Consider the following 12,358-nt stretch of genomic DNA (forward strand, 5'->3'; position numbering starts at 1 on the left):
GAATAAGAAAGAGGCTGCTTTCTTTCCCCACAATTTTCCTTCAAATCAAAAAATTACAGTCAGAGCTGGGGTTTGGGGGTAGGATCAGGAGGCAGTCTTCATGATTTTTCATTAGTGCCCTCACTATAATGTTTTAAGAAGACTCTGCCTCTTCCTTTTTTAAAGTGAGGCAAGTCGGACACGGTGGCTCATGCCTGTAATCTCAGCTACTCAGGAGGCTGAGGCAGGAGAATCTCCTGGAGCCAGGAGGCTGAGGTTGCAGTCAGCCGAGATTGTGCCACTGCACTCCAGCCTGGGCAACAGAGGGAGACTCCATCTCTAAATAAATAAATAAAAGCAAAATATTGTTATGGGCTTTGAATTTTGTCAATTTATTCCTAGAAAATGACCTTTGCTTGCCCTCTGTAGACAGAAAGTAATGCCACACTTGATAGTGCTATTGTAATCAATAATTAACCTCATCTGAAACAGAATTAGAACCAGAGCCTCAACAGCTAACAGAATGCCTTCTGCAAGGTAAATTAAAAAACCAAAGCAACACTTTTTTACCTTTTTAACCAGCAGCAAGAATTATTTAGAAACTTCCATTTGGCCTGACACAAAGTACCATCTTTTTGGAATAGTAACTAGTAGTGAGTTCTGTACACAGTGGCTTATACACAGCATCTCACTTAATTCCTGCACAGCATAAAAGATGGGTAGATGGGTACCATTATTATCACCAGGGTTCAGTTCAGAAAGGGAGGCTCAGAGGACTTACATCCTCATTCAAGGCTATAAAGCTGGGAAGGGGCAGAGCCAGAATTCATACCTGAGAGTGTTTTCACTCTGTAGCTCATGGGCTTATAGCAAGCAAGCTTTTGAGAAACACTAATGTTACTTAATAGCATTGACCTCAAAACATCATTAAGTCATTTTTTAAATCACCATATTTTCCTTGCGTAGGATAAAAGGTTTTCTTCCTTTGCTGAATAAGCTGGATATCTAGACACAAGTATTCAAATACAAATAATGTAGAAAAGAACATAAAAACAAATAAGTCACCCTATAATTAAATCCTCAGATTCTCCATTTGAAGCCTAGATAATGATGTACTGTAATTATTATAAAAATAACAATCTATTATCACCACTATGAAATTAGCTGTTATTACCGAACTCATCTTGGCTTAGAACATCTCTTCTTGTTAAAGAAGTACCCCCCCACCCCGCCCAAACCTGTTTCCTATTTTTTTTTCCTTTTACCAGCAGTAGAAATAAATTTGGGTGGAAAATTATATAGGCCATGTTATATGATTAGGAATAGTTTTAGGGAGGAGGATGGTAAATAGTTGAATTCAGCCAACAATCATTCTTTACCTAAATATCAATAAATCCCCCGCCAAAAGACAAAGGGACTGTGTTACAAATGTGATGGTGTAAAAATAGTCAACTCATGCAGGTTAGCAAGGGAGTATGTGTGACACTGTAATATATATCAATTTTATTCGTGTATCTCTGCCACATTGAACCATTGAACAAAAACAACAACGACAAAAAATCCCAAGAGACAAAAATAACCACTATGAACAAGAAGTCAAGAAATTTAATTTTTTTGAAACCTTCATCAAAAAGGTTTATTTTACCATCCTGGCTGAATGAAACATACAATACACTTAAAGGAAATCTGAATTTCGGCTGGGTGTGGTGGCTTACACCTGTAATCCCAGCACTGTGGGAGGCCAAGGCGGGAGGATCACGAGGTCAGGAGATCCAGACTATCCTGGCTAACATGGTGAAACCCTGTCTCTACTAAAAATACAAAAAAATAGCCAGGCGTGGTGGCGGGTGCCTGTAGTCCCAGCTACTTGGGAGGCTGGGGCAGGAGAATGGAGTGAACCCAGGAGGCGGAGCTTGCAGTCAGCCGAGATGGCACCATTGCACTCCAGCCTGGGCAACAGAGCGAGACTCCATCTCAAAAAAAAAAAAAAGAAAATCTGAATTTCATCTGAGGCTGTCATTTTCCCTGTGGCATGAACTTGGTACTATCTGGCAGACACAGTGCTAAGGGGCCTGGGGGAAAACAACGAGTGCTTCCTTCAGTTTGTTCCTTTAACCAAAGTCTCAGGCCACTCTGACTGAATTGTAGAAGACAATGGCCTGAATATTAGCAAGCGGAACTTGACTAAATCCACTAGTCAAAAGGAATACCACAATGTCTGACTTTCGCCAAGTCCTAGAAGACCTATTTTTGTAGTCTTATCATGGCTGTCACCTTGGAAGACAGCACACTTTATGTAATCTTTGGCTTCGCTGCATCTGAAGACCTTTTGATATTTTCACATTAGACTTCTCTGCCCAGGTCCTAGGGGAAGTTGGCCTCTTCTTGACCCTTTTATTTTTTTTTTTCTTTTTGAGACAGAGTCTCACTCTGTCACCCAAGCTGGAGTGCAGTGGTGCAATTTCAGCTCACTGCAGCCTCCACCTCCTAGGTTCAAGCAATTCTCCTGCCTCAGCCTCCTGGGTAGCTGAAGTTACAGGCACCTGCCACCATGCCCGGCTAACTTTGTGTATTGTTTAGTAGAGATGGGGTTTTACTATGTTAGCCAGGCTGGTCTCAAACTCCTGACCTCAGGTGATCCACCTGCCTCAGCGTCCTAAAGTGCTAGGATTACAGACATGAGCCACTGCACCCAGCCTTGATCCTTCTTGTGTCCCAGATCTTCAAGTCTTGCTTTGATTATCAAGATGTTTTTTATTTTCCTTCCCCCTCATGGCCAATTTTTTTTCTTTGAAAATCATTAAAAAAAAAAAAAAAACTATTTATAGCACTGATTAAAATAATAGCCATATTAAGACAAAGAAGTTAAGGAGTACTCATTTCTTTCTCAGAATCTTTTTTTTGGGAGCCCCCAAAACTCTTAAAGAAGAATGAAAGCTTTAGATACTGCTCTGGAAGTCACCGCCACACAAATAAGTTGTGTCCTAGTTTACATCTAGGGCCTCTACTGAGCACTGGGGGCGTTGTTGTAAAATACAGTTAGGCCAAGTGAGCTTCAAAGGCAAAAAAACTCTTCTGTGGTGGAAATACTCTGTTTGTAGGGCTATGTAAAAACAAACAACAACAATGAAAATACAGATAATATTAATAATGGAAATGGATAGCATCTCAAGTAGACTTGGGCACTTTTTATTTTCTTTCCTGCTAACCTCAGATCCATTTCTCCTTTGGTCTACCCCATCTCTTTAAAAAGCAAGATCATCTGCTCAAGTGATTCTTTCCATCCTCCATTCCTGTCCCTACCCCTAGCCTGTAGCACATTTGTTGTTTGTTGACTGTTGATTCCAAATCCACATCTCTTGAGTCTGTCTGCTTTACCTTCACTGCCACCATCGCTTGTCACCTAGAAGACTCCTAGTGGTCTCCATTACTACTCTTGTCCCCTCTATAATTCAGAGTGATTTTTTTCTTTCTTTAAATAAAATTATGTAGCCCTCATACTTCCAACTCTCCATTGGCTTTCTATTGTATTTGCCTTAAATTCCAACCTCCTCAATATAGTCCACGTTGCTTCTGCACAATCTGACCTTAGCCTCTTCGGGTGCCCTCATTCCTGCCCTGTCCTAGTATACCAGCCTCCTTGTAGTTTCTTCAGCAATTCAGTCCCTTTCCCAGTTGAGTTAGTTGGTCAAGGTAAATGTGTTTCATTTATGGGCAAGGTGGGCTACAGCAAAAAAGAAAGCTGCTTTCTCAGGAATGGGAAGAAAAGGGAAGTGTCTGTACCCATTCTTTGTAAGAGCAAGGCAGGGGCCACTGTGAAGCTAACCAAAGAGAAAGCCAGAGTTAAGCTCTAATTCTTTGGTTTGGAAGCATGAGGAAAGAGGTTTTCCAGGCTAATTCTTACTGGCTGAGTGTCCACACCCACATCCTCATACCCACATGAGTTCTTTCCTTCCATCTATGTAATCATCCATTATCTATTTAGCAAATTTCATCAAGCATGGACTATGGGCCAGCAGGATAAAATGCCAAGGGAACATTATTAGGACGGAATGGATACAAACAGATTGAACTTTGACCCTTGACCCAGTTCACCTCTACAAGTGTACCTGGTAATGTAGCCTTGTGACACAGACCCTTTTCCTGCCTCAGCCCCTGAGAATGACCTCCAGAATACAGACTTTACATGGTTCCCTGAGGAAATGCTATTCTGATTAATGAAACAGCCCAGCTGTGGAATTACTTCTTTTAGACTAGGAAAGTGTTTTTTGGCCTGAAGAGGAATTGCAATCCAGAACCATTCATTATCATCAAAGATGCTAACTCCATCCTCCAACTTCTCATACATGTACACATATACATATAACCTTCCCCCCAAAATCACCATGAAGCACAGGAAGGTCTGTGGCTGTCTTTTTTTGGACATGAGAAACCAGGCAAAAGCTGTTGACAAAAAATTACAAGCATATGTTTGGGCCTATGTGTACTGCATGGCACTAACAAGGACCATCAAGAAGTTCAATATTGGACCTGACAGGACTAACTGCACCATGATGGCTTAAAAACTGACTGTGGTCAGCCGGGCGTGGCGGCTCACGCCTCTAATCCAAGCACTTTGGGAGGCTGAGGCAGGTGGATCATCAGGTCAGGAGTTCGAGACCAGCCTGACCAACATGGTGAAACCCCCCCTCTCTACTAAAAATACAAAAAAATTAGCCAGGTGTGGTGGCATGCACCTGTAATCCCAACTACTCAGGAGGCTGAGGCAGGATAATTGCTTGAACCTGGGAGGCAGAGGTTGCAGTGAGCCAAGATTGCGCCACTGTACTCCAGCCTGGGCAACAGAGTGAGACTCCATCTCAAAAAAAAAAAATAATAATAATAATAACAATAATAATTGACTGTGGTCCACCCAGGCATACACATTAGAAGAAGGGAAAAAACCAGTGTCACCGCCATGGTGCATGGACTCTGCATGGACACAAGACTTCTCTTTTGCATTAGATCGTGAACTGCTCATTAGATTTAAGTTCAAAACCAAGAGAAAGAGAAATGAAGAGATGTAATATTCTGATAGATCTTTAAACTTGTTACTGAGGGCTTAGCAAAAAGTCCTTCTGATTAAAACAACCAAACAGATGCTCCCCAAGAAATGACAAAATAAAATAGCTTATTTATGCAAGGACTGGGTGTGATAAATTCTGTCTCAGTGTATTCCCAGGAGACTTTGGACATGGAAAGGAAAATTGGGGTCAGATTGGGGAAGATGACCACCTGTGGGGGCTAAATGCAAAGGCTGATAGCTCAGTCATAAACAGGTCCACAAGAGCTTATTTTCAACACTTTCTCCCAGTAGCACACAGAACCACACTGCTGCTTCCAACACTGCACTCCGGGAGCCAAGTTAAGATTTTCTGTGTTATGACTCTGTGGCTCAGAGAGATTAGCTTGTCAATTAGGTTTGGTGGGTCTTGGGAGATAGGGAATGTAGGCTTTTTTCTTTTCTTTTTTTTTTTTTTTTTGAGATGGAGTCTTGCTCTGTCACCCATGCTGGAGTACAGTGGGGTGACCTCAGCTCACTGCAACCTCTGCCTCCTGGGTTCAAGTGATTCTCATGCCTTAGATTCCCGAGTAGCCGGAATTACAGGCACGCACCACCACACCCAGATAATTTTTGTATTTTTAGTAGTGACGGGGTTTCACCATGTTGGCCAGGATGGTCTCAATCTCCTGACCTTGTGATCTGCCCGCCTTGGCCTCCCAAAGTGCTGGGATTACAGGTGTGAGCCACTGTGCCCAGCCAATTGACAGTAGAAAATTCAGCTTCTTTGAAGTTTGCTTTCCATGGTCTCTTTGATCCATCTACCTCAGTTTAGGAAAATGTGAGGTACAGGGAAGTAATTAGTGGTTTCTGAGGCAAGGTCTCAGTTATTCCTCCTGTCTAGTGGTAGGCAAGGCTCATTTTGGGGAAAATGGGTAGGACGGCCAGAGCTTTCGGGTAGGGATGTGAAACCTAGTTCTTTTCCATCTCCTGTTTGCATGCTCAACACACAAGCTGAAAGAGCATCTGCGGAAAGATGTTCCTGGTCAACTGGTCAACGAAGCTCCAAGGGCAGTCTGTGAGTCTCAGTGGAGAACCAGACAGGAGGCTGATGGGCAGGGAGGCTCCACTAGGACCAAGCAGAGGACTCTATGCTCTGGTCCTGACCTGGAAATGGAGAGTGAAGTCAATGCAGAATTTATGTAGATTGTCCAGACAGTCTGGATAATTGTCCCTAAGACTGTAGATTATCAAAGTCTTGGGGACAACTTTCCAGATAAAGTTGGCCTTAAAAATCTATATGGAAAAATCCAGATAATTGAAGCTAAAAAATTTTCTATGGTAATTTGTCAGGATAATGGTTCACATTCTTATTTTCCCCAGCTAACATTCCCAGGACTACCCTTTCAAAGACTGAGAAGTGAGATACCATGTTACAGTCTTCAGCATGGTGAGGAATAAAGATTGAGGAATAACATTTTTTCCTCCGTTTCTGCATCTTTTAATATTCTAAGAACTTATCTGGGAGGGAATTGAATTATTTAAGTAACTTGACAGAACAAAGAAAAATCATGTTACTCTCTAACATAATATACATCAAATGGCAACCAGGAGATAACTGAGGAATTAGGCCTGTGCTGTTAAAACTAACTGTTTCTGCAAATTATATTATCAGAAGGTCTGTGGTTGCAGAAATATGTTTATGCATGTCCACACCTTCCTCTCCATTCTTTTTTGTGTTCTTTTGGCATCTTGTTAATCACGCACTTTAAATCATGCCATATATATATATATATGTACAGACATATATATGTACAGACATATATATATACACACACAAGAATATGCACAGTGTTTTAAAAATTGTGGATAAATGACAAGGTAAATATATATATGTATATATAAAATATGTACATATTTTATATATGTATATATAAAATATGTACATATTTTATATATGGTGTGTGTGTATATATATATATATATATGGTGCACACACATACGAACACAATCTGATTATTTTCTCTTCAAAACCACATGTAGAAAAGCAAGACCATGGAATGGCCCAGCCCCTTAGATAACCATTATTCATATCTCATATACAAAAGACATGTTAAGGGAAAGAACATACTGCTTCTACTGTGAATGGGTAAATGGGTTTTAGAAAGAAATATCCTCCTTTCTCTCCTCCTCCACATGTAAAACACTTAGGCACTGTGGGACAATAATTCTGATGATGATAATGATATTAATAGCCTCTTATTTGGATGCTTGATGATTTATAAAGTGCTTTTTACTGACATTGTCTCTGACCCCTGCCACACAATCCTGTATGGTAGGTGTTATTAGCCTCATTTGAAAGTTAAAAGAAATAAAAAGCAAAGATTTAAGATAGAGTCCCTAACCTGTTGGCCAGTGGACAGCTTCTGACCTATACAACAATATGCACAGTGTTTTAAAAATTGTGGATAAATGGCTAGCATTTTAAAGTCTCAACTTTTTATGTAAAACTCTGGATTTCCAACTTCTCTTTAAAATTCTCAAGGCCTGGCCACCTTTATTTTAGAGGAATGACTCTTTTAAAGCAGGGCATGAGTACTTCAGTTTTCCAGAATCCCACTGTGCCCTATCACCAATTAGTGCCCTGTTTTGTTTTTTTTTGTTTGTTTGTTTTTCACTGGGCTCCCTGCCTAGCCCTTGTGGATACTGAAGTTGCACCCAATTCTCAGAAAGTGTAAGAAATATGCTTAAGATCATGCAGCCAATAAATGGCAGAAGGAGAAATTGAAGCCAAAGCTCTGGTACCAGGCTTCTGTCTCTGACAGTGGCTCTCAAAGAGAATGACTTGAATTGGATGCTGAAATCCCAAGTATGAGGTATAGGGATCTGCATGTTGAACAATCACCTAGGACGTCATGTGATTAAAATCCTTGCAGTCTGTGACAAACTGCAAGAAGCCCCATCCTAAGGACTCAGGAGACTTGGGAATCTCCTTGATTCTCTTACTAAACTAGCCTGTCTCAGTACTGAATCATCAAGTATTTGGGCACTTACAGAGTTCTGTGTTCTCTGCTTGTGGATAATAATTGGTAGGGACCGTAGATCGATTCATGATCTATAAAATGAATGCATACCATGTGCTCATTTATTTTCATGTTCTCATACATGAGAAACAGATTTTTCTCATTTATTCGTCAAATATTTACTGAATGTCTACCTTGTAATTTGCATTATGTTTGGCTATGAGGATCAACATGCCAGTTAACACGTGATTGTTTAACTGAGTTCTCCAACTAATAAATTCAAGTGAGACTGAGCTGTCGGCCTGGATTACCCCAAAAGTACTTTGATACTTAACTTACATTGGTAAGCACAGCCTTATTTAGAGCATGCATGGAACTTGCATGGTTAATACAGTCCTATGATCTTATTTCTTTCCTGGTGGCCACTGTATTTAGACTTACTTGACCAAATGTCTTTTACAAAAGCAATTTAAGTGTTTCATTTTCTAGACAATGCATGATGAAAGCAGGAACCCACCCAAAAGACCAGATTTTAACCATCAATATTTCATTTGTTTGTATGAGATTGAGAATAGTTGAAATATTTTGTCTATGAGAGTGCACAACATGCATGTCTAAATTATGTCTTACCTCTCCCTCTACCACTTTTTTTTTTGAGGTTCTTAGGAAAATCAAAGGCAAATACAAACTCTACCCCTCTCTAAAGTTTTGAAAGTTGACTAAGTATTTGCTACTCAAAATGTAGTCCCAGGACAAGGTATGTTGGTAGCTCCTGGAAGTTTGCTAGGAATGTAGATTCCTAGGCAAAAATGTACATTTACCAAGACTCCCAGATAATTTCTATGTACACTAAAGTCAGAAAAGCAAGCCTTGGGTTAAGTTCCTTGTTAACAGTTCACTAGATGTCGTTATTTTGGTACATAGCCTTATTTTATAAGGACTTTTAGATGCAGAAAAGCTACGCAGTAGGAAATAGGTGGTACGATGGATGTACACACTGAACTGTCTGGAATATGTTTATTTTTTTTTAATGACTGTTTTCCCCATCTTGATTTCAAAGTAAACATGGTAGGAGAGTGTGAGCTCATAGAAAATACCAAAACAAAACAAAACGACAATGTAGAAAATGTGACCTTAAGAATTTATAAGGATTTCTTATGTATTAGACATTAAGTCCTTGTCTTTTGTATGTATTTCCAGTATTGTCCCTGTTTTTGTTTTGTTTGTAATGTTTATCAGAATTTCATGTTGTTATGTAGTCACATCATTGGGCATTATTTTCTTTATTATCTCTTCTTTTGCTTTTAAGATCAATAATTATTAGCCTTGGCTCTACATTGGAATCATCAGGGAGCTTTGAAAACCATTGATGCTTGGATTCTCCCCATTCTCTCCTCCCCTGGACATCCCAATTTGATTAATTTGGTGTCCTACATGGGTATCAAGATTTTCAAATGTTCCCAAAGTGATGCTATTGTGCCACCAGGGTTAAAAACCACTGCCCTAGAAAGTCCTTCTCTATAGCAAGATCAGATAATATTCAGCCACAAGTGCTTCTAAATATTCCATGGTTTTATTCTTCAACTGCTTCTTAGTTTGTTATATAATATGAATTTGGATTAAACCCAGGACACATTTGAATAATATATTGTCAGTTCTTCTTTCTGTCTGTAATTCCTATTTTATCTTTTCCTTTTAGTTCCAGCAGATAATTGGTCTCAAAATTAAATTTCAGATGACTTATTACTACAATGGCAGAGGGTCAGAAAGTAACATTCCAGAAGTAAAAAGTTCTAGAGATTTCTGGAGTCAGAGTTTTTGGAAGAAGTAGGAAGAAACTGAGTTTACTGCTTCATTTGCAAACAATCACTAGGAAATTTTTCCTTTCACTGACTAAATTGGTTAATGATTAATTTATTCAGTTTAGATTGAGTCAACAACCGTCTTAACAATAATCACCAGAGAGATAAAGTGGAAACTTCCGGGGCTCTAAAACTTTACTCTTTAACAGTTGCTCTATAATTATGACTCCTCTACTGAGTGGTTTGTGAATGGACAAAATAGCTGTCAGAGGCAGACATATCTAGTGATTAGTCATTGTCATGGCTTAGTTGAAAGTCAGAGGTCTTGACATTGCATTATATAGTCTTGACTTCAGTTAGGAGACAAAGCAATTTGTCCTTTACCCAAAAATGCAGATGATATCACTCCAGAAAGCTTCACATCATTTTCATAACTTTTATAGTTTTCCAAGTCCCATTAGATTGCCACTCAGTTCTAAGACTTTACAAGCTTAAAGTACCAGGCTATAGCTATTGCTATAAATAGTATTTCTCAGACTTAGATTCTCTTTACACACAAACTCAAAGAGAAAATGGAATATATTTTCCTTCTATATGCTTGACTGGCATCATTCAGATTTTAAATTTTCAACCTGGATCACATTCCATTATTATTGGAGAACAAGTAGAATTTTTGACATTTTAGTTTAAAATTTGTGCTTATAAAATCCGCAGAATTCAGAGCATGGTAACCAATTCCAGGCATGTGGCATGTCAAAATGCAGAATTTCATCACACAAGGCACTGAGCCTTTGCTATTAATTCTCACAGAATGTAAAGTGCCATAGATATTGCACTGTCTTTCTCTTCACTTGCTCAGTAAACCCTCATTGCTATAGAACATCTGTCCGAGTAGCATGTAGTTTTACACAGATCATGCTATCTTGCTTCCATGTGATCTTTTTAGCTGAAGTCATCTAGTGAGCTAAGAATGAAATTGATCATTTGCCCAAGATACGTGGGTCATCAACTATATGTAAAACCCTGTGTAGCGCATTGTGGGGGACAGGAAGATAAATTGGTGTGGAACCTTGCCCAAAAGAGGTCATTTGTTAGGCAAGGATGTCTTATAAAATGTGGAAACAAAGCATTTCAGGAGTACAGGGCTGTATATACATATATATATATATATATATTATGACAAGATTGAATCTCAAAAAATAAATTGAGTATAATTATACAGACACAAAAGAGTATATACTGTATGATTTCATTCATATGATGTTCAAGCACAAACAGAACTAATCTATGATGATCAAATCGGAATAATGGTTATCTGAAGATGGGTCCTGACTAGAAAGGGACATAAAAAACTTTCTGAGTGATGGAAATCTATATCTTGTTATGGGCAACAGTTACATAAGTGTACACATTTGTCAAAATGTATCCCAAACACATTTAAGACTTGTACATTTCACTGCTTTATGACATATATAAAAATAAAATATATGTATACTGCATACATATATTACATGTATTTTTCATTAGTGATGCTACATATCACTAATTTACACCATAATCATACATCACTAATTTAAAAAGGTAGTAGGAGTTTAAAGGAAGGAGAAATTTTAGGGAAAGTTCTGAAGACTTAAATAAGTGATAATATTAAAATAGGCCTTGAAGAGTGAATAACACTTAATAAAGAACAGATCTATGGGAAGAAAGAAAACAAACTAGACAGTGTTCACTGAAGGGTCAATAACTCTGTAAGCCTTGCACTTTCAGGGCAGTTGTGAAAGGAAATACTTGCAATATATTAATGGGAGAGATGGAAGGGCAGCTTGGGGAATTACACTTAGATCATCAGGTAAATGGAAGCCAGTAAATGTTTTTGGGTAAGGGAGAAGTGTGGTTGCAGCTGTGTTTGGGCAAGGTAGGTCTGGCCACACTGTGTCCACAGATACTCACAGAGAGAGAGGGGAGTAACAGAAATGTATTAAACTCTAGAGAGGTGCTGGAGTTTCTAAAGAAGCAAAATTGGTGCTGGACATATTGAATGATAGTAGAGAAATGGGGAGATGTAACACATTTAATACACACCATGTAGGGTTGTCTTGGAGTTGTCTGGATGTTGGAAGTGAGGGAGACAGAGGTGGAAGGTTTTAAGTTTGGCTGTCAAGAGGGGGTCAGCAGATTAGGAAATTCAATGGAAAATAATAACAGGTCTATGAGAGGGTGTTGGACATCCCAAATTAGAGGAAAACCTGGGAAGACAAGCACATTTTGGACACATATTCAACAGCTGACAAAGCTGAGAAGCTGAGACTGAAAGCTTTTGGGAGATTCTGCCAAATCATTAGCTCTCTCTTCCCCTTGATTTCTCTTGACTTCCAATCCTTGACTGAGCCTTTAGATATAACTAATGCAGGGTGCACACAATAGTGGTGTCTTTGTTTCCACATTGTCTTCCTTGTGCTTTGATCCCTGTTGATATTATGACCATCTTTCAAACTCTTCAGGGCAATGCAAAT

The 12,358-nt window shown here is 39.1% G+C and overlaps 1 protein-coding gene across 3 annotated transcripts in view; it reads right to left on the reverse strand.

The window, feature by feature from the left end:
• GRM7 (glutamate metabotropic receptor 7) overlaps positions 1-12,358 on the reverse strand; it is an 883,018-nt gene that overhangs the window by 89,893 nt on the left and 780,767 nt on the right. Inside the window, exon 9 of one of the 3 annotated variants that reach the window (XM_030802151.1) lies at positions 6,133-6,187. The exons of the other annotated variants lie outside the window; for them this stretch is intronic. Within the exon in view, the coding sequence (XP_030658011.1) occupies positions 6,170-6,187 (18 nt within the window). The 3' untranslated portion in view covers positions 6,133-6,169. Of the gene's footprint in view, positions 1-6,132; positions 6,188-12,358 lie in introns of those variants that run through there. 3 annotated transcript variants of the gene reach the window in all.

The sequence above is a fragment of the Nomascus leucogenys genome, chromosome 21 (genome assembly GCF_006542625.1).
Source record: "Nomascus leucogenys isolate Asia chromosome 21, Asia_NLE_v1, whole genome shotgun sequence".
Classification (NCBI taxonomy): Eukaryota; Metazoa; Chordata; class Mammalia; order Primates; family Hylobatidae; genus Nomascus; species Nomascus leucogenys.